This window comes from Balaenoptera musculus, chromosome 8, assembly GCF_009873245.2.
Source record: "Balaenoptera musculus isolate JJ_BM4_2016_0621 chromosome 8, mBalMus1.pri.v3, whole genome shotgun sequence".
Taxonomy (NCBI): domain Eukaryota; kingdom Metazoa; phylum Chordata; class Mammalia; order Artiodactyla; family Balaenopteridae; genus Balaenoptera; species Balaenoptera musculus.
This window is the reverse complement of record NC_045792.1, coordinates 54,825,071-54,851,702: the sequence shown is the minus strand read 5'-3', so window position 1 is coordinate 54,851,702 and position 26,632 is coordinate 54,825,071. Positions and strand designations below refer to the sequence as shown.

At 37.4% G+C, this 26,632-nt stretch overlaps 1 protein-coding gene across 10 annotated transcripts in view; it reads left to right on the top strand.

The window, feature by feature from the left end:
• EMSY (EMSY transcriptional repressor, BRCA2 interacting) overlaps nt 1-26,262 on the top strand; it is an 82,117-nt gene extending 55,855 nt beyond the window's left edge. For 6 of the 10 annotated variants that reach the window (XM_036860040.1, XM_036860038.1, XM_036860041.1 and 3 more), the window contains 8 exons: nt 1,777-1,975; nt 9,595-9,759; nt 11,481-11,636; nt 12,657-12,698; nt 15,373-15,524; nt 17,503-18,066; nt 19,034-19,534; nt 23,309-26,262. In XM_036860040.1, the coding sequence (XP_036715935.1) occupies nt 1,777-1,975; nt 9,595-9,759; nt 11,481-11,636; nt 12,657-12,698; nt 15,373-15,524; nt 17,503-18,066; nt 19,034-19,534; nt 23,309-23,503 (1,974 nt within the window). In that variant the 3' untranslated portion in view covers nt 23,504-26,262. The remainder of the gene's footprint in view (nt 1-1,776; nt 1,976-9,594; nt 9,760-11,480; nt 11,637-12,656; nt 12,699-15,372; nt 15,525-17,502; nt 18,067-19,033; nt 19,535-23,308) is intronic. The other 4 variants (XM_036860044.1, XM_036860039.1, XM_036860042.1 and 1 more) reach the window with 3 other exon arrangements.
• Nucleotides 26,263-26,632: the final 370 nt, after the last annotated feature.

Below are 26,632 nucleotides of genomic sequence, written 5' to 3'. Positions count from 1 at the left end.
AGAATCCCCTTGGAGGCACGGTGGATAAGAATCTGTCTGCCAATGCAGGGGACACGGGTTTGATCCCTGGTCTGGGAAAATCCCACATGCCGCGGAGCAACTAAGCCCGTGCGCCACAACTGCTGAGCCTGTGCTCTAGAGCCCGTGCACCACAACTACTGAGCCTGTGCTCTAGAGCCCGTGAACCACAACTACTGAAGCTGTGCCCCACAACAAGAGAAGCCATTGCAAGGAGAAGCCCACGCACTGTAACGAAGAGTGGCCTCCGCTCGCCACAACTAGAGAAAGCCTGCGTGCAGCAATGAAGACGCAATGCAGCCAAAAAAATAAATAAAATTAAATCTTGGAAAAAAAAAAAAAAGAATCCCCTTGTAATAAAATTTGCTGAAGGTATATATTGTTTTTTGAGAAGAAGATGGTTGAGGGATGATGGTAGTTATTCATAATCTCTCAAAGAAAAGTATTTATTTTTTTATAAGCTTATATGGGCTTTGAAAGCACTTTGGATATTATAAAATTTGATTTACTTGAAACCTAAATAATGGAGAAGCTGGAGATCTGTTCATTTTTCAACAAGTAAACGATAAGGGAGCTTTTCTGGAGATTTGTCTGGGAAATTGAGGCTCGGGATTTAATCCTGTGTTGCTGGGCTACTGTTTATTTTGCAGGTACTTTACTTTTCTGAGAATATCAAAGGAATCGATGTCAGCTTTGGTTGAGAAATGCTAGCCTAGGATTTTTGTAAAAGATACTAATTTACCTATAAACTAATAATTTGCCTTTAGAATCAGTTCCCTCAGTGTTATAGCCAAATAGTTTACATATCTAAACAATAAGTTTTGTGATTTTCTAATAAGTTCAAATTGCCTTTAAATTTCAACTGTAACAGTTTCATTTGCTCCATCATCTAAGTCATAACCCATGTTTTCATTCTTGAATTTTTGGAAATGGTGACTTAAAGAGTCTGAAAAGGTTTAGAAACATATATGGGAGAAATAAAAAATAATTGTGAAGTAACATTTTTATTCCATGCACCCAACTGAAGTTAACTCCCAGAGTCCAAATTTTGAAGTGAAATGGTTCACTGTGAAACTTTTCTACCATTTCACTTGTTGTAGTGTCTGTGGTTTTGACCTTTGCCAAGAGTTGATCTATCGCATGTTCCTTATCGATTCTAATAGTTGTCTAAATTAGTGTTCCTCTGGGGATTTCTTCAAAGATGAGTTAGGTCCTTAGCAATTTTACTTTTTGCAGTTGTGTTAATTAGGAATTTCATTTGGTTGCTAAAGAAAAGAAACCTGAAGAACAGTGGCTTAAACAAATTAGGGTTTCATTTTTATTATGTTGATAAATATTCAGAGGAAGGAAGTCCTGGACGGTTATTGTGACTCAAAAATTCCCCTGGGAATCTAGGCTCCTTGTGTCTTTCTGTTCTGCCATCCTTAGTTTGTGACTATCATTCTACTGTATAACCTACAGACTGTAAAATGACTCCTGAAGTCATTACAGGCAAGAAAAAACAGGGGCAAAGGCTCTTGTTAGAATCATAGCTGTTGTAATGTAGCATGTACCGCTTGAAATTTTGTATGTGGCCTGCTATAATTTGTTCATAGATTGAATTAGTCTTTGATGAACAGTGCTGTGCCCAAAGTATAATAAATGTACAGAGTACTGTTTTCTGTGTCAGGAAAGTATTTGTTTCATCATGACCTAGAAGTTAAGCATTTTTATAAATGCTCTAAATTTATACTGGTTGTATTTTTGCTTGTGTTCTAGGTTCTTATTAAACCTAAACCAGTGACGTTTCAAGCTACAGTTGTTAGTGAACAAACAAGGCAGCTGGTCACGGAAACATTACAGCAAGCATCCAGGGTGGCAGAGGCTGGTAATTCATCTATTCAGGAGGGAAAAGAAGAACCACAGAGTTATACAGATAGTAGTTCCTCTTCTACGGAGTCCTCCCAAAGTTCCCAAGGTAAGATCCATTTTACTTCTGATTTATGTAATTACTGCTGACATAGTGCCCTAGTTCCAAAATAGTTGAATCTAGGAATCTCAAACAAACATGTATGCTTTGACTTGTTAGTTCTTTTGATTTTATTGTCTTTTGTTTGATATGTAATCAGTGAGCAGAAGTTCTGTTTTTGGTAAGGCTTATTACCATCCTTTCCTGCCTGGCATATGTTCATCAAGTAATTGGTAAATTTTAGATGATGATTTTGGCAGGTAGGTATTATCAAACTGGATAGAGCTGTGATTCCTTCTGTTTGCTTTGAGTAAGTAGGAGAAGTATGCAAGAAAGTGAATATACCTTTTGAAATGGTTGTTGCTGAATCTTGAGAAAGGATCAAGGTGGTCAGAGGTGGGGCCATAAGTGGGCTGTAAGTGGGTGATCATACATTGCAGTTTGCATGGGACAAGTCTTAGTTTATTTCTGTTCTAGAATAATTAGTAATAGCGTTCACTTTCACTCTCAAAAGTGTTCCAGTTTAGATGATAATTATATGGTTGTCCTAATTATAAGGAAGGTGCTATGAAGCCAGACTCCATAATAGGGAAAATCATTATCCTTAGTGCTATTTTAATTATGTTGTTCTAGGAAGTCACTTGAAATAGACTCATGATCATAAGCTTTGAGACTCTCTACAAATATAGTACCCGTGTCTGTCAGTTACCTTAACCACCCATATTGTCAGGTAGTGTATTTATGCCTGTACTTATAAGCTCTGATATATCCAAACAAAACTGTTTATCTTCTCTTGATCATTCCTCACTCATTCCATTTCCTCTCCTCACCTCTCCATTATTGTCTCTGGAATGCTTTCTTAGCACCTTCACTTTTCTAATACAGTTTCTTCATATTGTGCAGGAATTATTATTTTAACTCTTCAATGGAATCTTCCCAGATTAGTCTTACTAATGGTTCAAATTGCTGATTATTCCATTAATTCAATTTGACATTTATTTATTAGTTTATACTGTGTATTAAGCTTCATGAGAAAGCTTCATGAAGGAGGTAGCATTTGAAATGGTCTTTGAAAACTCATCAATTAAAAATTAAAATGTTGATTTTAACAAACAAACAATATGGCACTCATTTTAGAAAATGGATAATTTTCTTCTGCATATTATCAATAATAGTAATATTTTCTGAATCAATTTGCTAAGATTTAATTTATCATTCTGTATTGATTATGAATCAGTTTATGTCTAGTTATAGTAAGATGATGCTTATTCTCTATTTCTTTTAGACTTACTGATTTGATATGTATAGAGTCCATTCTTAGTTTAACTCATCAGATGCTTTTTTTTCTCTTTTATTTTTAAGTCTGTAGTTATTTGAATAATACCAGCCTTTTTTGCCCTTGAGAAATATTCTCATAGTGGGCAGGTAAAATGTTTAGGTTACGAATTGGTACTGAAATGGGGACCTGAACAGTAGATGTCTGTGTATACATGATCTCAGGTTATCTTTTGAAATTGCTAGTTTTTTCCCAAGAGAGCTATAAGCCAATCATTACTTCCCTAACATGCCATTTCATTAGTGAGCCTTCAATTTTCATTCTAAGAAAGGGACAAAAATTTGGCTGTTTTTGGAACTGATTGAGTGTAAAGTTTTCTGCTCTTTGATCTGTTACTATACATGGCATCATTTATTTTTATTTTTGTTTATCTTTCATTGCATATTACTTCTTTTTAGAATATTCTGTAATACAGAAAAAATTCACCATTCAAAGTAGGTATATGTAATATAGTTGACTATAAAGCCAGTTTTTATAATCCGCATTTACTCCTCTCACCGTATCCCTGTATAGTTCCTTAGTACATTCTCACAAAGACATGGGGCTGGGAATATATATGCTATGATTTAACAGAAAGGGATAAAGGGCTTTTTTGGGTTTTTGGGGTTTTTTTTTGGCCACACCTCAGGGCATGTGGGATCTTAGCTCCTCGACCAGGGATCAAACCCACGCCCAGTGCAGTGGAAATGCAGAATCTTAACCACTGGACCACCAGGGAAAGGGATAAAGGTTTTGATCAGTCTAAGACTCATGTTTGGTTTTCAAGGTATAAGAGGGTCATACCTACGGGGAATAGAAGCACTATATAAGAGTCCATTCTTTCTTTATATTGCTTTTGTAGTTTTTAGCGCACCTCTTTTTAGTAACTTTTAATGTAATTTCAAACTTAAAAAAGTTGCAAGAAGATTGAAAAGAACTCCTGTGTATATTCTTTACCTAGATTCACCACTTATTTGTATTTTGCCCTATTTGCTTTGTTGTTGATTCTCTTTCTGTCCCCCTATGTGTTTATAATTTTTAAATTTTTTAACCATTTGAGAGCAAGTTGTAGATATTATGTCCTTTACCTCTAAATACTTACATTTGTAGGTTTATATTTCTTAAAGGTTAGTCTGTTCATAACTAAAATACAGTTATCAAAATCAAGACATATGAAGTTACAGTTCTGTAATCTACAATCCACTCAAATGTCATCAGCTGTCCAATCATGTTCTTTGTAGTTTTACCACCTCCTGCCCCCCCCCACCAGTCCACAGTCCAAATTAGGATCATGCATTACATTTAGTTGCATTTAATGGTCATGGCTCTTTATTTTCCTTAAATTTGGATAATCCTCTAGCCTTTCTTTGTGTTTCTTGATCTTGACATTTTTGAAGGAAATAATTAGTTACTTTGTAGAATAGTCTTCAATTTGGTATTTTCTGATGTTTCTTTATCACTTGATTCAGCAGGAATTCCACAGATGTGATATATCCTTAGCTTTGTCTTATCAGGAGGCCCTGATGTCAGTTTGTCCCAATATTGATGATGTTAATGTCGATCTCTTGGTTAATTAAGATGATGTCTTCCCGTTTTTTTTGCATTATGAAGTTACCATATTTCCCTCTGAGATTAATGGTAATTTATGGGAGATGCTTTGAGACTATATAAATATCACATTCCTCATAAAACATTTATCTACTAGTTTAAGCATCCATTGATAATTTTCTAAAGCCCATTATTTGTTATATAGTTGATAGTTGGCATTCTACTGTAAGAATGAATCAACTTTGCTTGACTTCATATCCTTTTTCTGGTGACTTCCTTTACACAAGTCTTAGAATAAGGATGTCTTTTATGCCAAGGAATTTCTTGATTCTTCTTGTGGTTTCTAAACTTTCCCCACCATTCCCCACCCACAAGGAGGAGCAATTTAGGCCTTATACCTTATTTCTGAACTATCTCCTCACAGGCTAGAATAGAGACCTTCATCTTCACCTTGTTTTGGCACTTTCCTTGATCACCCTAGGAGGGTTCATCACTCCTTCTATATACTACACTTCCGAAGTTGCTTTGTATTTTATCATTGATCATTTTATTTTGTACTTTTTTTTGTTTGTTTAATATAATTATTTTCTTTTCCACTAGGCTACTAGCTTCTCAAAGGCAAGGATCATATTCATCTCTATATATTCAATATTTAGCGAAGAGGTTAGCTAGCTCTAAGTAGACACCCAGTAAAAGGCCCTGAATGAACAAACAGCAGAACAGCAACCATAATAACTGTGGTACGGAGTTAAACTTCAGCCTTATAAACTAATTTTTGTCGCCTGAGTCCAAAACATTTTTTCCTTTTTGACGTTTCCCCTAACCTAGTGGGTGGGCCTTTTAAGCTGTATACCCCTGAAGTATTTTTACATACTGATAGATAGATGACCAACCCTAATAGTTCAAGGTCATACTTGCCTAGATCACTTACTGAAGATTGGGCCGTATGCCTTCCACAGCTCCTGAGCTTTCCTTCCTATTTGGATCTTCTTATTTTCCCTTTCTCACTTGGGAATAGGGTTATTGGGCTTATTGGGTTCTAGATTTTTTTAAAAAAAGAAAGAAAAAATGTTAAAAGTTTTCTTTATTTATATTCTCTTTATTTCCAAAAGGTTTTAAGGTAGATTAGCTAGAATATAAGATTATGTGAAGTAAGATGGAAGAGAAAAAGGAGACAAAATCAAGGGTAAGGATTTAAGATGGAACATGGCATGAGGCAAATATAAAAATGCATCCTGTAAAGACATTGCTTTAAGTAGGCCACAACTTGGTTTCTAGGATGATTCTTCCAGAAGCTTCATGATCTTGGTAGGTCATGGTGAGGGTGAGGAATAAATCGAGGTTAAGCAAAACATACTTATTGCAGAACTTTTCAGAGCCTTTATATGCTAATATATGTTATGAAAGATGAAGGATATAATGTAAAATGCCCCCAACTTTTTTGACCATGGAAGCCTTCTTTTGCAGAACATCTTTTTAAAAAAAATTTATTTATTTACTTTTGGCTGTGTTGGGTCTTTGTTGCTGCACATGGGCTTTCTCTAGTTGCGACGAGTGGGAGCTACTCTTCATTGTGGTGCGCATGCTTCTCATCGTAGTGGCTTTTCTTGTTGCGGAGTGTGGGCTGTAGGCGTGCGGGCTCAGTAGTTGTGGCTCACGGGCTCAAGAGCACAGGCTCAGTAGTTGCGGTGCACGGGCTTAGTTGCTCCACGGCGTGTGGGATCTTCCCGGACCAGGGCTCGAACCTGTGTGCCCTGCATTGGCAGGCGGATTCTTAACCACTGTGCTACCAGGGAAGTCCCTTTTGCAGAACATCTTGAGAAATTAATGTTCTCTGGAACATGTGGGGCAAAGCTGTATAAGCAGTTAAATACTGTGAAGGCCTTGGGCTTTATGACAGTACTTCAGAGGGAAGGTACCTATTACATCATGGAAGGGATATAGACAACTTGGGTTTAGTTTAGAAGAGATGGTTTAGATGCATAAGGCATCTGAGAATCATTTTATATGAAGAATGGTAGGTGGAGACAGGACATTTATCATGGAGAAGAGAAGATGAAAATTGGGTGGGGTTGTGGGGGACACGGAACTGTTGTCAGTTATCTTGAGGACTGTGACATGGAAGAGGGAAAGGAATTGGTCTTTGGTAGGTACATGGACAGAGCTAGAACCATTGAGTAGCAATCAGAAGACCTGTTTCCACTCTATATAAGAAAATTTTCTAATTGTCATAACAGTGCAAAGATGGAAAGAAACTGTCTTAGAAAGTGAGTTCTGTGGTGCTGGATTCCTGGACTGTTAGGGATATTTTGAAGATGTTAGCATAGGATTGATGATAGTATTAAAAATACTTTTAGATTGTCTTTTCTAGCTGAGAGATCTTATGATTCTATGCAAATGTGATATAGGCTTTTTATAGTAAAGATATAGGAGACATTCTTCCATAGAGATGCTTGAATCTGCCTTTGGATATAGCAATACAGTGTTTATCTCTAGTATCTAACATGTAGTAGATGCCCAATAAATATTTGTTAAATGACCTGTGGGGAAAGATATCTGAGGGTCAGTAGGCCATCATCCTCAAGAGACATAGGAAAGTCTAGATGGATGCACACTGCATAATCAAATGGATCAGGCTCCTGGTGTCTCAGTCATTGCACTCTGATCCCAGCATCAGACTTGGTAGGCAGTAGATTTATCTAGTCTAAGCATAAGCCAAAAGTAGAGAGGAAAATCACTCAAGGAGTGTTTTTCACATTTAGGTTCGTACCCTCATTCTGTGTCACAGCAGTTGGGGGTGCTGCATTGGTGCTTTGTATGGTCAGCTATACTTTCTGAGTATGGGCAGAAAGAGAAAGACCAATCTCCCCAGTCCCTATGGGATGATGTTATGTGGGGTGATGTCTCTGACAGGTAGTCCCATGTGGAAATTTGTTCTCCTTTTCCAGTCTTATTCTACCTTATCTCTCTACCAGTGCAGTTTTTGCTTTCTTCTGTGTATTCAGTGTGTGTATTTTACAGAGTTGGGTTGCAAAGTCATTCTTTGCCTATAGGTCCTCTCACCTAGCCAGGGGTACTTATAGCATCATGAGAAATTCTTAAAATTGAGAACTTAGTTTATATAAAACTAATGATTCCCTAATATAATCAGTTCTCTTAAGTTTAAATTCTATATATCAACTTAGAATGAGTAAAGAAAAACTGTTATATGCCTCATATGGCATTTGATATTACTACAGGATATTGTCCTTCAATCATCTAGATTTTTTTTGAAGGTTTAATGGAAATTATACATCCCTGGTGTGGCATATATTCTACCTAGTGTTTAGGGGCTAGGGTGGGGAGCGGAAATACAATTTGTTAATGGTAAATAAAAATTCCAGATATTTTGTATACTGATTTTGTTTTCTTTGGGAAGACAGTTTTTTTGTTTTTTGTTTTTTTACGAGTCATTCCCCCCCTGCTTCACCTTTTTGGACAACTTTGTGGTTTTCAAAAATATAAAGTTCATAGAAGGTTGAACTTAAGTTGTATTTATTCTTGGTTTTAGGGCTGCATGAATTCTTTTCTGTGATGCTTTCACTGACCATTCCAATTCACAGTAGTCTTTTGCTTTCTATATAGTTGCCCTATTTGCCCTTATCATTTGACTTTATCCCAAAATACAAAGCTATATGTATATCTTTATTTTATGTCTCCTCCATTATAATCTAAACTTGGGAGTAAGAGTCATGCTTTTATAGCCTATATAATTTCCTGTGTGGTATCTTGGACCAAGGAGTTTAGGAACTTAACAATAGTCTGATAAAACCTACTTATTCTGTAGATGGAAAACTCAGTAAATAATTTGTTGTTTGATTTGATGTGTATTTAGTATTTACATGCATACTTATATAGCATGAATATAATAAGCCTTGAGTTAGGGCTATAATTTATTTGGAAACTAACAAAAAGGCTTAGAACTTTTCAGCCCACAACAAGAACAACAACAACAAAATAAAACACTTCTATTGTCCTTCATAGTTTATAAAGCTCTTTTATGTATGTCATTTCATTATATCCTCAGAAATCCTGTGAGGTAGAGAGGTAATTTTAGTGTTGCCATTTTAGAAAGAATGATACTAAGACCCAGAGAATTAACTTGCTGATAATTGGTAGAGCTAGGACTGTAACATAAGCCTTTGAACTCCAAATGTTATACGTGTCATATCATGCTGCTTCTAGATCATTTATCCATTCTTGTTGTTAATGGACAGGATTTCCTTTCAGTAACTCAGCCATCCAATAAGTGTTCACTGAATGCTCAGGTTATAATACAGAACACATTTTTAGGTGCATTGGGGAAAACAAGACTCTTACAGCGTTTTGTTCTTACTGTACACAAACATGCACCCACCCACACAAACGCACACCTATTTATTATAGCAATTATAACATTGAATTGTAATTTGTCTCTTTACATGTCTGTCTCTCCAACCAGATTGTGTGCTTCTTGAGCATCCTTTGATTACTCTATGAGCTCCTTTATATCCTCAGTGCCAAATGTCGACTCTGGCACATAGGTGCCTAGTCTGTTGAATCAGTGAATGAATGAATAAGTGAATACAGACATGAAAGACATTATGCCCTCTGGGGGCTTACAGTCTTCTTGGGGAGATAAAGCATGAAGTTTATAGTAAAACAAAGATTAAAAAAAAAACAAATTGTTTTTTTTTAAGAGAAACTTTGTTTATAGGGTTTTTTTTTTTTAACTAATATAAAACAGATTCCCAGCCTGTAGTTCATGTAATTGCTTCCCGGCGTCAGGATTGGTCAGAACATGAGATTGCAATGGAGACTAGCCCCACCATAATTTATCAGGATGTATCCAGTGAATCACAATCAGCTACTTCAACAATCAAAGCTCTGTTAGAACTCCAACAGACAACAGGTATGAATTCACATGCTCAATTGAATGAAGCATGTTTTCTCTAGAGATGGGTTGTGCTAAAATACTACTACTGTTATATTTTCTTTGTTATTATTTGAGCACATTTCCCCCCTCTGGACTTGTCTATAATCATTGGTGCAGTCTGTTTACTTGTCAGTTCATTAAGATGTTCACAGGAGTACTGAAGGATAGACTATAGTCAGTAGAAAGAAGACAAAAATGGCAGAGCTCTTTCTTCTCTGTCTCCTGCTTAAAATGGACAATCCTGTTGCCTTTTGTCACCAGAAAGGAGTAGGTCTGTCAATTCTAAGCACGAAGATAAATGCAGTACAGTTGCCAATTCTATTCAAGAATAGTAGGAGGCAGATTGGAGGGCCCCTGCCATCCTCCTTGATATTGGTGGGGCAGTTTTGTGGTCCTAAAACACCATTAATGGCCTTGCTAGCATTCTAATTTGTTTTTTTATCTTCATACTTCTTTGTGTAATTTAACAACTTGAGCTTCCATGCAAAGCTATTCTTATTTAACAAGATCCAGTCAGTATTTCTAGTTACTAAATATCTTTGATAAGCTCTAGGCAAAACTGTGTTAGTTATACTGACTTTTCTATTATAATAGGTCAAATATTGTCAGAGTATTTAAGGGACCTTACCGATGATCTCATCCAACCCTTTCATTATGGATAAACAAACCGAGACCTAGAGAAGTTACCCAGTTGGTTAGTGGCAGAGTGAGAGTCCATGTCTTTTGATTCCTAGTTCAATGTCCTCTCTATTTGTGGGGTGACTTTTGTATTCCTTTGGTTTTGTTTTGCTTTCTTTGTTTAAATGATTATCTTGATTTTGTTACATTATATGCTTGGTGAGAATAATCTGAATGATCATTCAGTGTACTGAATTACTGGTTACTATTTGTTTGTAACATCCACTCTACACTACCCAAAGAATACTAGCTTTTATTGTAAGTCTTTGGTTAATCTTTCTGTTGGTGTTATTTTTGGCTTTAGGCATTTCCTCAGCTCCTTATCTTTTACATACTCAGCTATTTCCATTAAAGCCTTATAGAGGGTGGAAACCAAATGATTTTGTAGAAAAAGTGATAATATAGAAAGTTATTCTATCCATGGAAACCATTCTTGACTCCAGACCATTCCATTGACATTTTTGCAGGAACAGAGAGGCCATATTTTCCTGACACTGAAAATTTTTATTCTTTAAGAGTCACTAAAAATATTGTAACATTTCTTTGGAGATTATCTTGAATTTTTAATAGATCAAATTAAACTGGTCACTATTCACTGTGTTGTGCTCTTCTGGGCAGGTGTGCCCTAGAGCAAATCATGCTGTGTACTGCTTATTCACCCTTTGTTTTCAGGTTGGTGAACTCCACAATACCAGGTACTGCCTTGAAGAAGGGTAAAGGAAATGTTCTAAGGGGAGTATGTACAGGGGAAACAGATGCAATTGTTTGGCCTAGTGATAATAGGGGGGGATTTTAGTCTGATTGCATATGAGTTCTTGCTAGGCTGCTGGGTATGGTTGCACAAGTTGTGCACTCTACAGCCATACATAGCAGTCTGCTCTTTTGTTTTCAATTCATTGACTCCTTAGTCACTGCCCATGTGGCACCCCAGAGGTCTTGTTCATTATTCCCGAGGACAACTCTGGTTTTAGTACTTGTTTGTAATAAAAGTTAATTTTTCCCCTGACTTTTTTATACAGTAAAGGAAAAATTGGAATCTAAACCAAGACAACCCACTATTGACTTGAGTCAAATGGCAGTGCCTATTCAGATGACCCAGGAAAAGAGACATTCTCCTGAGAGTCCGTCAATTGCTGTGGTAGAGTCCGAACTAGTTGCTGAATACATCACTACTGGTAGGTGTCCTCTTAAAAAGCAGTATTAAGGTAGGAGAGCTACATTTCTGGATTTCATGAGATGGTTGTTTTGGGGAGAATATATTTTTTATATTTCTAGATCTCTTCCAGTTTTCTCTGAGAGCAAATTCACATTGTCCTTGGGATTTACCCTGTCTTTAATGACTAGGGGGAAAAAATCAATAGGTTGTTAGAAAGTTTGCTAGTAATATAAAACTGCAAGTTGGCCATAAATAACATCTGTGAACATAGGGCAATAGTTGTAGTGAGAGGATAGAATATCTTTTATATAAGAATAAATATTCATATGCATCTGGATTTTTTAGTTTTGGGGAAAGGGAGGTGGGTCAAGGGAGAAAGAAGGTATAAAAGCCAACCCTTTTTTTAAAATGTAAGGAAAAAAATGTGGAAAATTTTAAATCCCTGTAAATACTTAGGAGTTCTGGTGGAAAGCACATTAGGTATTTGTTTAAAATGTGGTCTGGCAGCAAAACACTAACGAAGTTTTTGGATGGCATATGTAGAGAAGTGGAGCAGGAAGGATAATAGATTCTTTCATATTCTGCTGAGACCACACTTGGAATACTGCTTTCTGTTTTGGACACTTCATTACCTTGAGATTTGAAATAGTTCAGAGAGTAGTAATGTGAATAATTAAGGGTTAGGAGAGAGAATTTATGTGGCAGTATGTAAAGAACACCTGTCTTACGTTTTCTTTAGCAGTGATTAAAAAAGAACATAAAGTTACGAATATTTGAAGGATGTAAATAACAAAGTGGAAAAGGAATTCTTTGGCATTTTAGGAGATATTGTTAAGACTAATGGGTTAAAATTGCCTAAAGGGAAAATCCAATTAAAGATTATGGAAAGCCATCTAGTATCTTTCTTTAGAGCTATTTAGCAAAAAGCAGAGTGTAGTATGTTGGGGAAATCAATGATAACCTCTGGGGATAGACTAGATTATCAAACAGTAAATAGATGAAAAGACCTATGATTTCTTCCCTTACTTATCCTTTTCAGAACGCACTGATGAGGGGACAGAGGTTGCTTTTCCCCTTCTAGGTAAGTGGTGTGCATCCATTTGTAGTATAACCTAAGGTAAAATATGATTGTTTGAGGGGGAAACCACTTAAATGGATGCGCTCTACTCTGATCTGGTAGAGGAAAGGTAAGCTCTACTCAGTGAAAGGGAGAGAGACTTTCCTTTTGCAGAATACTAGGATTCTTTCTCAGAAATGAGCAGTTTGACATTGGAAAAATGAGTTGTTTAAAGAAATAAGTGACTGTTTTATGGTGTTTACATGGCCCAGTTAAGGTCACTTCAGCTGTTTTCCAAATATGCACTCTGTGACCTCCCTTCCATAATCTCCTCCCATCATATCCTCAGCCTCACTGAGTTTTTTCTTTGACTTCAAAGCCAGCTTTCTGGCCCTGGCCTCTTGTATCATCCTGCAATGGATATTATTTTTCTCTAACTTTTCTGCACTCTGGGGAATTACTATGAAGAGATTTATAGTATCTTGAATGAGGATTATTTTTAAATGGTTTTAGTTGATCATCTATTAAATCCATTTCATTTCTTAATAAATTTAGTGTAATAATTATGAAGATTAGTGTGGGCAACAGAAATCTGCCATATAATCTGATAATTTCATCAGAAATTATATTTATGTACTATTTATTTTTCAAATGTCATTCATTTCTGATGATGCTTACATCAGTAAAAAACTTCATTAATTTGCTTGCTTAATTTTAATATTAGTATGATTTGTTTTTTCTCTTTTTCAGTTATATTATAAATGATTCAATACTTATTTTAATATAAACCTTTTTTTCAGTTTGGTTGAGCACATATGAAAGATTTTATTAACACATATAATTTAAAATGTACATATAAAGCATATTGTGAAATACAGTAAGATACTGTAGCACATTTATAAAAGAGTACTGCTGGTGCTACCTACAACCTCATATCACATGTAGGCATATGTATAGCAACAATAGAAAAACTGCATTTGTGAATTTAGATAGAATGTGTTATAAAAATAAAGCTTGTTTATATTTCACTGGCTAGTTTTAAAGTTCTATACTATAACACATAAATGGCACTTTTACACTGATTTCTGTTGTGTTCATCTTACCCTTGGGCACCCCACTATGACTTTTCTAAGTATGGAACCACTACTACTTGAAATTGTAGATCAAGATATATGAGAATTAGAACCACGGATTATTGAGAGAGTTTTGATATTCTCAAAATCCTTAGCTAATTTTACAGATTTATTTTAATCTGTTCCTGATTCAAAAAGTTGGTTTCCTAGTGACCATAAGCATTTTTAAAGGTCTGTAGAATAAGAAGTGATGATTGTTTATACTGTTTAAAAAGTTGAAATTGAGGAGACTTCCCTGGTGGCACAGTGGTTGAGAATCCGCCTGCCAATGCAGGGGACATGGGTTCGAGCCCTGGATCAGGAAGATCCCACATGTTGTGGAGCAACTAAGACCGTGCGCCACAACTACTGAGCCCACATGTCACAACTACTGAAGCCTGCATGCCTAGAGCCCGTGCTCCGTAACAAGAGAAACCACTGCAATGAGAAGCCCACGCACTTCAACAGAGTAGCCCCCGCTCGCCACAACTAGAGAAAGCCTGCGCACAGCAACCAAGACCCAACGTAGCCAAAAATAAATAAATACATTTAAAAAAGAAAAACAAAGTTGAAATTGAGACTGATTAAAAGTGGTAGTTTGGCATCAACGTAGATGTATAGTTTTACATCTATATATAAATGTAAATATAAATGTATAGTTTACTCCATGGGACCTTGTAGCAAGAGAGTAAGAGGTGGGGTTGTTTCCTAAACTATACTCTCACTCACTTGTGTCAGATGAGCCAAATTTGAATAGATGAAAGAAAGAACACTGACTTTTCTGTTATTTTGTTAACTTTATATTTTAGTACTTAACAATTTAAGGACCATTTTCAATTCATTACTTCATTTGGTCCTCTTCTAAGAAATAAGTTTTTATCCCAATAAAAAACCAAAAATAAAACAAACAAAATAAAACCTCTAAATTTTAGAGGTTAATAACATAGAATTTAAGTGACCTCTTCAAATTCACATAGCCGGTTGGTGGCAGAGCGGGACAGAATCCAGTTGTGACTCTTGGTCCAGTTCTCCTTCTGCAGTATCACCTTGACCTCTTACATCTTTAGGGTATGAGACAGTGTCACTTTATATATAAAGCAGTGAATGCTTCTGGTTTTTCTGTTGCGTCTGGAACCGGGACCAAGAGATTAAAGAACTTGTACTGTCTCACTGTCCTTAAAGATATTAGTCTGGGATTTGATTGCAGAAACTGATTGTTGTTTTGTTACCTTAATGGGGTAAAGGTCACTGGAGAAAGAGTACAACTCACAGGAGGATATAACTTTAAGGGATTTGTTCCTCCTTTGTGATGATAGTTTTCACAGTGCTTCCATATACATTTCTCATCTCATCCTTCTAATAGCTCTGTTATTCCCGTTTTACAGATGAGGACACAGAGTCTCAGAGAAGATAAGTGACTTTTTCAGAGTCACACAGCTCATAAGTGGGCAGACTCTGGTCTTCTGCCTCCTAGTACCACACTTTCTCTCTGTGATGCAATCTCACAGACATTTGTTTCAAATGACTACTGGTTACAGATGCTGTGGTGATTTCTGGAGAAATATCATCACCTCCTCTATTTTCAGTCAGCCATCGCTCCCAGCCCCAACAGCCCTCCCAGCCTCAGCGGACCCTCCTCCAGCACGTGGCTCAGTCACAGACCGCAACACAGACTTCGGTGGTGGTGAAGTCCATCCCAGCATCTTCCCCTGGAGCAATCACCCACATCATGCAGCAGGTTGTATCTCTTCTTTTTCCTCCTACCTTCTGTAACTGCCTCCTTCCTGAAATAAGGTTTAGTTTCATCTCCTTTTGTAAGAGGGGAAATAACTGAGTTGAGGCGTGTTTGTATAGTTCTTTCATCTGTGAGGAGTGAGTAAGGGAAATGAACTGAGAGTCTTAACACCAGAAAGTAATTAAGAAATAGTATTCTTGGATCTTCTGTGAACTCTTAACATTTCAAAAGGGTGAGGCTATCTAGATGAATCTATGACATCAGGATTTGTCACTGTTTCTATGTATTTTATTGTTATGGAAGGATTTATCACTGAGGTAAGATTTTCTGATGAAACAGAAGTTGGGCTTGTTTAGCTGTTTGTTGCTGTTGCTGGGTTTTTCATTTGTTTTACTCTTTGCTTTTATAATGAATCCTTATGGAAACATTAAGAATAAGTAGGTAAATAAATATTTGACTTCTTTCTTTTTTTAACATATTTATTGAATATTTGACTTCTTTTACTATATGTGATCAATTGAGGAAGAGACTCACAGGAAGGAGAATGAATTAATATGAAACAGAAAATCTGGTACCAAGGGTAATGGGGAAAAGGAAAAAATATATTGATGACATTGATTTTGTGCCAGATACTGTGCTTTGAGCTTTAAATACTTTAACTTGTTTAATTCTTGCTATGATCCTGCAAGGTGGGTGAATTATCTCTCTTACAAATGAGGAAACTCATGCTCATAGAAATTAAATAACCTATTCTGGGTGGCAGAGCCAGGATTTAAACCCAAAGCATCCTGCCTCTATTATAAAGTTATATCATAAATATCAGATTTAAGCATGACTTATTATTAGTAGCCACATAAATTATCATCACTCAACTGGTAGAGGTTGACCCTAATTACAGGCAAACTACTGGAAAGGCAGTGAAGAAATTGTTGAATTAAAAACCTATATGCGTAAGATCATTATGAGATAGGGGAGGGTTTCAGTTGAATCTCAAAGTTTTAAAGTTTAGAGTAGATGTGTAGCATTTGACAAGGCAGTGGGAAGGATGGGGTTGGGGTGGGTCTTCTGTCACTGAGGGAAGCCAGATGGCCAGAGGTTTTGCTGGGTGTCAGCTCTCAGCCTGGAGTTTGGCCCTTATCTGGCTGTCCTGACATTGACCTTTCTCAAGACACCCAGAGAGGTCGGACAGCTGGCCCTAACCATGTCACTCGAGATCGCTGCCTCCTCCCAACACTATTATAACTGACACCAGGCCATCTCCCTTTCTACTGACAGGAGCACTCTTGTCCCCTCCCCGGTCTGCTTCCCTCCTGGGAGCCAGGTCTCTGGGGAGCCATTGCCTGGTGGGCCTGGAACCCAAGCAGAGGGCGAGGAGGGCTGGGGCAGAGGGCAGTTCACGCAGACCTTGGTGTGAAGCCTGACGAACCGTCTCCACTCGGAGCCGAGAGGCCCTCTGTGGGGATGGGATGGGCATGGCCTTCAGATAACGCCAACCTTCTGGACCGTGCTGGATGGGCGCACAGCCAAAGTGAGCTTCTCTGAACCTTGGCTTTTCTCTGGATGCCTCACTCCTGGGTTGCTGCGTTCTTCCTTTGGACAGGTGAAGAGCTCTGATGACCAGGCCGGAGAGCTGTGTCCTGAGCCAGGGAGCCTTTTCTTCTTCTGTGTCGTGCTGTGCTTGCAGGGCATCCTTATTTCTCTTACCTATAAGTTCTGGGCCCTCTAGGACTTTTCTTATTGCAGTGAGTTGGCCAGTTTTTGCAGTACTTAATGTTGAAGTACTAAGAGTTGAAATTATAAAAGTCTCAATCTAAGGCCCCCTTTAGGTTTAGAAACCTTGAGGTTTTTTGGTCTTTTTAGGTTCTCCCTTCTGAAATTTTTTTGAATGATTCTTGTAATCAAGTCTTTTCCAATTTGAGGAAAATGTAGCAATATAGGTGTTTTTCTTATTTCATTCTTACTTTGTGCCTTTTTTACTTAGGCATTAAGCAGTCACACTGCTTTTACCAAACACAGCGAGGAACTTGGAACTGAGGAGGGCGAGGTTGAAGAGATGGACACTTTAGACCCTCAGACAGGTCTGTTTTATCGATCTGCCCTGACTCAGTCACAGTCAGCTAAACAGCAGAAACTTAGCCAGCCACAGCTGGAACAGACTCAGCTGCAAGTGAAAACTCTGCAGTGCTTCCAGACTAAACAGAAGCAGACCATCCACCTGCAGGCAGACCAGCTCCAGCACAAACTCCCGCAAATGCCCCAGCTTTCCATCAGGCATCAAAAACTCACCCCTCTCCAGCAAGAACAAGCACAGCCCAAGCCAGATGTACAGCACACACAGCATCCCATGGTGGCCAAAGACAGGCAGCTTCCTACCTTAATGGCACAGCCCCCACAAACTGTAGTACAGGTGCTTGCAGTGAAAACCACGCAGCAGCTCCCCAAACTGCAGCAGGCTCCGAACCAACCAAAAATCTACGTGCAGCCCCAAACCCCCCAGAGCCAAATGCCGCTCCCAGCCTCGTCAGAGAAACAGCCGGCAAGCCAGGTAACGGAATATTGATAGCATGCAAAGTTAAACTTCTCTGTTCACGGAAAAAATGAGAACATCACGACCCTATCGTGATTAGCAGTGCATTCTCCTGGCAAGAGGAAACTCAAAAGCCTCATTACACTGGTGTTACTTTACCCCATCAGAAGGTTGACATTAGGGAAGAAATGCACGTGTTAATATAGGAAGAAAAAAAGCATAGCACTCAGAACTTGATTTTCCAGGCAGTTTTTAATGAAATAACTTCAGCATTGATCAACAGTGCCTAGAAGCGATATCCCTAAATTATTTTTATTTTTTAGGTATAAAATATTTATTTCCATGCCTGTAAACTCTATTTCTGTGGCAATAATGCTAAGTAAAATATAGTCTTTTAAGGAGCTTCATTGACCGTCTTCCTTTGTAGTTTTACATCATCATCATTTGGTTAATAAATTTATCTTCTAGATTTATGTTCTAGATTTTTGGAGGAATTATCTGTGAATATTGAAAAAAAATTATATTACAGAAAATCATTGGCTTTGAAGTGATGTATGTGTGTATTATAAATACATATATATAGAATATGTTTGTATAAATGTATTTTGAAGCAGAAGATTGAAAAAAACCCCTACTTTTTATTTTAAAAAGCTGAAGATTATATGAAATAATTTGAGATCGGTTGAAGGTATACTGTGTGGGGATGTAAATCCCAAAGGAAAACAAGGCTGCTGTGACTTTTTTTTCCTTTACTGTTATGAACCTTGGCTGGCTGAACAAAGGTTCTTTTGACCCCTCCTCTTTTGCTAGGTTTCTGACAAGTAATCAGATACTTTCCCATCAGCCCTCTTTTTAAAACACCGAGCTTCAAAATATCTTCCTAGTATACCGCACGAATGTTTCTTTTGCCATATTGTCTGGGGTGTTTGATAGGTTTTCTCAAAGATATGTAGCTGTAACACACACAACCCCAATTTGTTTTCAGGTGGAGCAGCCAGTTATAACCCAAGGATCCTCTGTTACAAAGATAACTTTTGAGGGGCGCCAGCCTCCCACAGTTACAAAGATAACTGGTGGCAGTTCTGTGCCTAAGTTGACATCACCAGTTACAAGCATATCTCCCATTCAGGCCTCTGAGAAGACAGCAGTGTCAGACATTTTGAAAATGTCTTTGATGGAAGCTCAGATTGATACAAATGTAGAGCATATGGTAGTGGATCCCCCAAAGAAGGCTCTTGCCACTAGTATGCTCACTGGTGAAGCAGGATCATTACCCTCCACCCATGTGGTGGTGGCAGGGATGGCGAATTCCACTCCCCAGCAACAGAAATGTAGAGAGTCCTGTTCAAGTCCATCTGCTGTTGGCCCTCCCCTAACGACAAGGAAAATCGATGCACCAGGAGTGCCTACGACAGGCCAGTTCATGCGTATTCAGAATGTAGGCCAAAAGAAAGCTGAAGAGAGCCCAGCAGAAATTATCATCCAGGTAAGAATTGGAAGGAACACCAGAAACCTTGAGCATATTGGGGGTTGTGGGTTTGGTGTGTTTTGGGATGTCACAGGAAAAGTCAAGCCAAAATGGGAAAGAGATTTATCTTTGAGATGGCATGTGACAAACTTGGTTTACTACCTGTTACAAATTTACAAATTTGTACTTATTTTCTGAAACAAAGTCCTAGAAAATTGATAGATATTGTCACAACAGCACACCTTAGAGGCAGTCAAGGGCCCTAAGCCCATGTGTCTGCTTGATTCATAGATGCAAGCCACACTTGCCAGTGTTGACTCAGCAAGTCAACCTACAAGATCAGCAACTTCCCAGGTCAAACTTTGGGCTCCCCAGTCTTTGCCCAAAGAATATAAGTAGTTTGTACTTCTGGGATATAACTGCATTGTACTCCTATTTCAAGTTAGTTTCAGGGACCCTTTCCTTGCAGAAACACAGTTCTTGATCCAAATTTATGGTTTTCAGGGCAATAAAACCTTAATTAACTGAAATGTCTAGAGAAACATGTTATAAGAGAATGTTTCGTAGTAATTTAATTTTATGTCTAACTTGGGATTAACCGTAAAGCTTTGCTTTTTATTTCAATCATTGTATTATTGAAAAATCTTATTATGGTTACTGTCCTGCCCTGGTAAGTACAGGCTAGTGAACATGATGGATTATTCATTGACAGTAGATCTAACTATGCCTCACATTCCCTTCATTTTAAAACTCATCTGTCATCTTGTATAACACATCTAGACTGAAAAGTTACACTGGGCCCAGAGTAGCTTTTAGAAGTTGTGTTTTATTTCCCTCTCTCCTTGCAAGGTATCAGGTTGTTCTCTTGACATTTATCGTTTTTGCTTGGAAGGTGTCAGAGCAGCACATTTTAGTTAATTGAGAATTTGGATTTATTGAAACGTGGATAGTCTAGTATTTACCGTAGACTCACTATTGTGTGACTTAGGTGTTCCTATAGTAAATTTTGCCTTTCCTGCGATGCCAAGCCATGAGAGAATGCAAATTGACCGATGTTAATCCAAATATGATTTAACTTAATATGGGGGAAATGCTTAAATGCAAATAGACCTGGCCATTGAATTATTCAAATAATTTGTTCCTTCCTGTCAAAACAAATGTTAGTGAACTAAATAATCCTTGACCGAAGGATTTGTTACGTTTTTTTTCCACCTGAAGAGGTAGGGTTTGGTGGAAAAGGAAGTTTCCTGGCTTTGCCATTCACTGTGTGACTTTGGGCAAGACTACTTAACCTCACTGTGCCTTCGTTTCCTCATCAGTAAAATGGGAGTAAGGAATGCCTACTTTACACGATTGACATAAGGATTACACAAAATTGAGATGAAGCACCTAGCACAGTACCTGGCTTGTAGTGATTGCCCAATAAATGGTAGCTATTACTATTTTTACTAAAATTTACTGTGGCTCCTGGGGAGTTTAAATTGGTATACTCACTAAATTGAAAATAATTTTGAATAGCTTATTTAGAAACTATTTTCTGTACTTTGTGAAAAGGGGTGAAAATGTAATTTGCTTCAGGTATCAAGGATGATAGCTAATGAGTGGGTTCTCTACAAGAATACTCAACTAACTTTTAGCATGTACCATATGCTGGGTTGCTGTGCCAGAGGGAAGAGCAGCATAGTGATTAAGAACCAAGCTTTTGGAGTCAGAAATGCCTAGATTTGAATCTCACCTGTACTCCTTAACCACATTGTGGCATTGAGCAACAGAGTTAACCTCTGTCCCTGTGATGAAATGGAAACAGTAACACTTACCTCACAGGGTTGTTTTGAGGATTGAGAAGATGTATATAAAGCAGCTGGTTAAGTGTCTGATATAGAGTAATACTCAATAAGGATAGCTCCTGTTATTATAATCATCACTAATATACTATTAGAACATTTTCAGGTCTCACTAGTTATGCTTAGCTTTGACCCAAAGTATTGATTTTTACTGATTTAGTAAAGTACCTATTGACATGAGTGAAGGAAGTCTGCAGAAGTTCTTTGATTCCTTCAAAACTATTCTGTAAAAATTCAACATGTTTAATATTAAACGCTTTGTAGACAGATAATCTGTATTTCATTTATTCATTCATTCATTCATTCCACATGTATTATTTAACCTCTGTCTTCCGGGCACTGTGCTAGGTGTGAGGATAGAGGAGTAAACAAAATGAATGTATCTTCTGTTCTGAAGGAGTCTGTATATGTGGAATTGATAGAATTTTAGAACTGCAATGATCTTTAGAGCATATCTTCTCTAATTATCTTATTTTACACAAGATTAAACTAAAGCTCAAGGAAGTGAAGTGACTTTTTCAGAGGTCCACAGCAAGTCAGAGCCAGAGCTGAACTAAAATTCTGACCCTACCTGAGACTTTTTCACAATGATTAGCTATATGGAACAGGGGCAGGAGGGTGAGGGAAGACAAACAAAAATACTTCAGCACCCTAGAATCAATGCCTAGGCATCTTACAGTATTTTCTTGATAGTATTAAAATTAAATTTGCACCTTTAAACAACCCTCAGTAGAAGGTTGTTTTGGTTAGGTATATTTTCAAAGTGCTGATATTCAGCTTTGCTCTGGGGTTTTTTATGTTAAAGATACATTATTCATTTGGAAAGTATTTATTGATCATCTAATGTGTGCCAGGCCCTGTTTAAAGTTATGGGCATCTAACACTGAAAAAGATAGTCGAGTTCTGTGCTCTGGTCCATACTGTCTTGGATCTTACATTCTAAGGGTGAGAAGAAAACAAAGAGATGATAAATGCAATGAAGAAAATGTAACAGAACATAATAGGGGTGGGGGGTGGGATCGAGCCAGTACTCTGGTTTCCTTTCATAGAAGGAAGGCTTTTCAAAGCCTTTTACTTTAAGCATTTGAGCTAAGATGCAGATGACAAGGTGGAACCAGCCGTGTAAAGATTTGGAGGAGGAGTATTCCAGGAAGAAGGGAAGAACTAGTGCAAACACCCTATGGTACAAGTGAGTTTGGCATAAGGCTGGAGCCATCCATGGTAAGGCTTTTGATTTCATAGCAAGTACAATAGGAAACAATTGTAGAGTTTTAAGCAGGGGTATGATATGAACTGATATACCTTTTAAGAAGGTATATAATAAAGTTGAGAAAAAAGAATCTGACAAGGCAGTATGGCCTAATATGTGTTTATCTATTGGTATTTTTATTGTTCAAAAGACAGTTTTGTCCTCCCTAGTCTTATTTTCAATAAAGATTGTTATTATGTGACCCAAACAAATAACTTCCCCTTTGAACTACCAAAGGGCTTAAAATATATTGTGGTATCAGCAGATTAATCATTCATCTTACAGATAATAATAAGCAAAATCTGATTACATTTACATTTCAAATATGCTTAATGACCAAATAAAAATGTCCTTCAAAGTCTGTCTCTTGAATTAGGCCCAGACTTCAGCCTCCTTTGTTAGAAGAGGCACCATCAAGGAGTGGAAAGATCACTTTGAGTTGTAGAGGACTTGGATTTGAATCCTGGCATCCTGGCATTAACGCTGACCAACTGTGTGACCTTGATTAAGTCGCTTACTATCTTAGTTTCCTCATTTGTAAAATGGGAATAATATTAAGCATCTAGCACAGTGCCTGGCATCTAGTAGTTGTCCAATTAATGTCAGTTTCCTTTTTTCCTTCCTTATTGTTGTTGAGAAATCCTCCTGTCACCTTTTTTTTTTTTAAACCGTAAAGCTCTCCTGTGTCTTCTCTTTCAGGCCATTCCCCAGTATGCTATTCCTTGCCACTCCAGCTCCAATGTGGTAGTAGAGCCCAGCGGGCTCCTTGAGCTAAACAACTTCACCAGTCAGCAGTTGGATGACGATGAGACAGCAATGGAGCAGGACATAGACAGTAGCACAGAGGATGGAACCGAACCCAGCCCCTCTCAGAGTTCTGCTGAACGGTCCTAGTGTTTTGGACACAAGAGTGCACTTTAAAACCTACTTGGTTACCAAGTGTCCAGGGAAGCCCTTGTATTTTGATGTCTAAAGAGAGCACTTTGCCCATGCTTAGGCTGTGGACCCTGAAACAGCAGTGTTTGAACAAGAATTGCTGCAGGAGTAGCATTTTAAAACAAGATAAAACTCACAGGGGAATGTACTTTTTTTTGAAAAAAGAAAAAGATGCACATCTACAGTGACGTGAGACATGATATTCTTTCTCTGTTGGACCATGGCTAATGGAAAAGTTTGTCTTGCAGTGGAAAGAGACTTTTCCTGTGAATGTTTCTCAGCTGGTTTCTACTGAGCAAAACACCATCAACAAAGGAGAATGTGAATAGTTTGTATTTTGAAACAGTGTGTCAGGAACAGTTTTTTTAAAAAATCTTGTATGTTTTTGCAAATCCCTGCAAGTGCTGAATTGGTTAACATTTTACATCTGCTCAGTTCATATTTTATAAAATAACTAGTTCTTTAATACTGGCATTAAAGAATCCTTGTTAGACGGTAGAAATCAGGTCCCTAACCCGTGGGAAATGCTTTTTGGGTGGCTTGTACATTCTCACCAATTGTATGCTAATTTATTGTCTTGTTGTTCCTTTGTGCTCTAGGCAGCACACTTGCCTTCTATTTATTTAAATGTAAACATTTCAAAGGCCATATTCCTTCTGACAAATTTCCTGTAAGCCGGGATTGCCTACCTTTTCCATCTCCGAACCTCCCCCTTCTCCTTTAAGAAAGCTTAATGAGAAAATGTTTCATTGTGAAACAGAGGAAAAGAAACATTTTCTGATCCAAAGGAAATGTTCAGTTATGTTCAGGAAAACAAATTATTCATATGATGCTATCTTAACATTGAAATTGCACATTCATGTTGGACTGAGACTTTGAAAATAACTTTTACATACTTTTGTTTAACCCCCTTTGAAATGTATAAAAAGTTCATTTACAGTTCTAAATGTAATGGTTTTAAACATTCTACCTTTTTAGGACACGATTTGTTTAAGCAATATGTTGGGTCTTGTGATCACTGTCTGTCACAAGTAGAGTGAGGGGTAAGAGGGTGGGAGGGTAAGAGTCAGTTTTGACAAGTTGTGGCAAAGGAAACTATACTTTTCATTTTTAAAAAATGTAAATAGAAAAATTTTTAACGGTTTTATATAGATTTCACTATAAATAAGCATTTTAAGACTGACAAATGTTGAACTGTACATACATATATCAGCATAACTGCCCAATTTTTTGGTGCTGAAGTACTGTAAGTAGAATTCATCAATGGTCTCCTAATTTTTACATCTATATCTGGAAAAAAAAACTGTGATCCTGTAGTTAATAAATTCCCACTGGAGTGACACTGAAGATTTAAACACAAGCATTCACAAGATGCACTGATCTCTGGTAGTTGTCATTATTTCTACTACGTGATAATGACTTATACCCATAGATGGAGCTGTTGGTTATTATTTTGTTGTACAAATTCACGTTGAAAAGACTTTGTGACTGCTTCTAGTTAAGTAATTTTTTTTAACCTCTTGGGTCATAGACTTCTTTGAAAATCTAATTATACTATGAACTCTCTCACCAAAAAGATACACATGCCAATATACATGTTAGGTTTTGCATACATTTTTAGGGGTTCATGGCCCCCTAAGCCTATCCATGTATTCCAGGTTAAGCCCTCTGTTATGGTCAGTCCATTACTTACAGATGAAAGTTTTTATAAAATAAAATATCTTTTAAATATTCATGCATCAGGTAACAAGAGCAAACTTGAATAAAGTCATTATGTTCTACTTCTACATATTCTGGCACCATAACATACCTGTGTCCCTTTGAGAATTTAGCCTTAATATGTTTCAGCAACTGAAATGGCAAATGAAATTTCCATAGTCTTCATTTTTAAAAATTAGTATATATTTTAACAAACTATCAAGTGAGGGATATAATCTTTTTTCTTTTAAAGTTGTTAATTTCAAGGAGAGCATGAATTTCAGTTTATTCGACAAATATTTAAGCATCTTCTGTGTGCCAGGTGCTATTCTAAGCACCAGGAATACACCGTAGTGAATGAACAGAAAATCCTACCCTAATGGAGTTGATAAACAAGGTTACCTGCTGATGAAATGGATACGAAGGCTAAAGGAAAGAGGTAACAAGAGTGGCTCTTAGATTTCTTGATTAAGTAGGTGGATGGTGATGCCATACATGGATCTCCAGGCATACTTTTATTGAAAGTCTTAGCATTAGATCTATTAGTATTTCATAGGTTTAAGTCCATAAGTTAAATGTAAATTTAAGTCATCCACGTGAAGGATATGCAGGGATTACAATGCAAATGCTACAAAATTAATAAAACCCTAATTGTTAAAGACAGTGATCAGAAAAATCCATTTGGCTTAAAGTAAACGTTGATAAATGCTTCGTACTGCAGATGCAGTTTATGGTGAACTTAGAGAACTTAAAAAAAAAGTAGCAGCTTTATTGAGGTTAATTCACATGTCATACAATTCACCCATTTAAAGTATACAGTTCAGTGGTTTTTTAGTATATTCACAGAGTTCGGCAGTCATCACAACAGTCAATTTTAGAGCATTTGCATAACCCCAAAAGAAACCCTGTACCCCTGAAACCACCACCACCCTAGCCCTAGGCATCCACTAAACTAATTTCTGTCTCTATGGATTTGCCTATTCTGGACATTTCATATAAATGGAATCATACAATATGTGGTCTTTTGTGACTGGCTTCTTTCACTTAGTATAGTGTTTTCAAGGTTCATGTTGTAGCGTGTATCAGTGCTCCCTTACTTTTTATGGCTCAGTAATAGTCCATTGTGTGGATATACCACATTTTATCCATTCATCAGTTGATGGGCATTTGGGTTGTTTCCACTTTTGCGCTCTTATGAATAATGGTGTTACGAACATTTGTGTACAAGTTTTACATAAATTTTCAATTCTCTTGGGTAAATATCTAGGAGTGCAATTGCTGGGTCATATGGTAAGTATTTTTAACAATGTGAGGAACTGCCAAACTCTTTCCTACAGTGACTACACATTTTACATCCTTGCAAGCAGTGTAGGGGAGTTCCAATTTCTC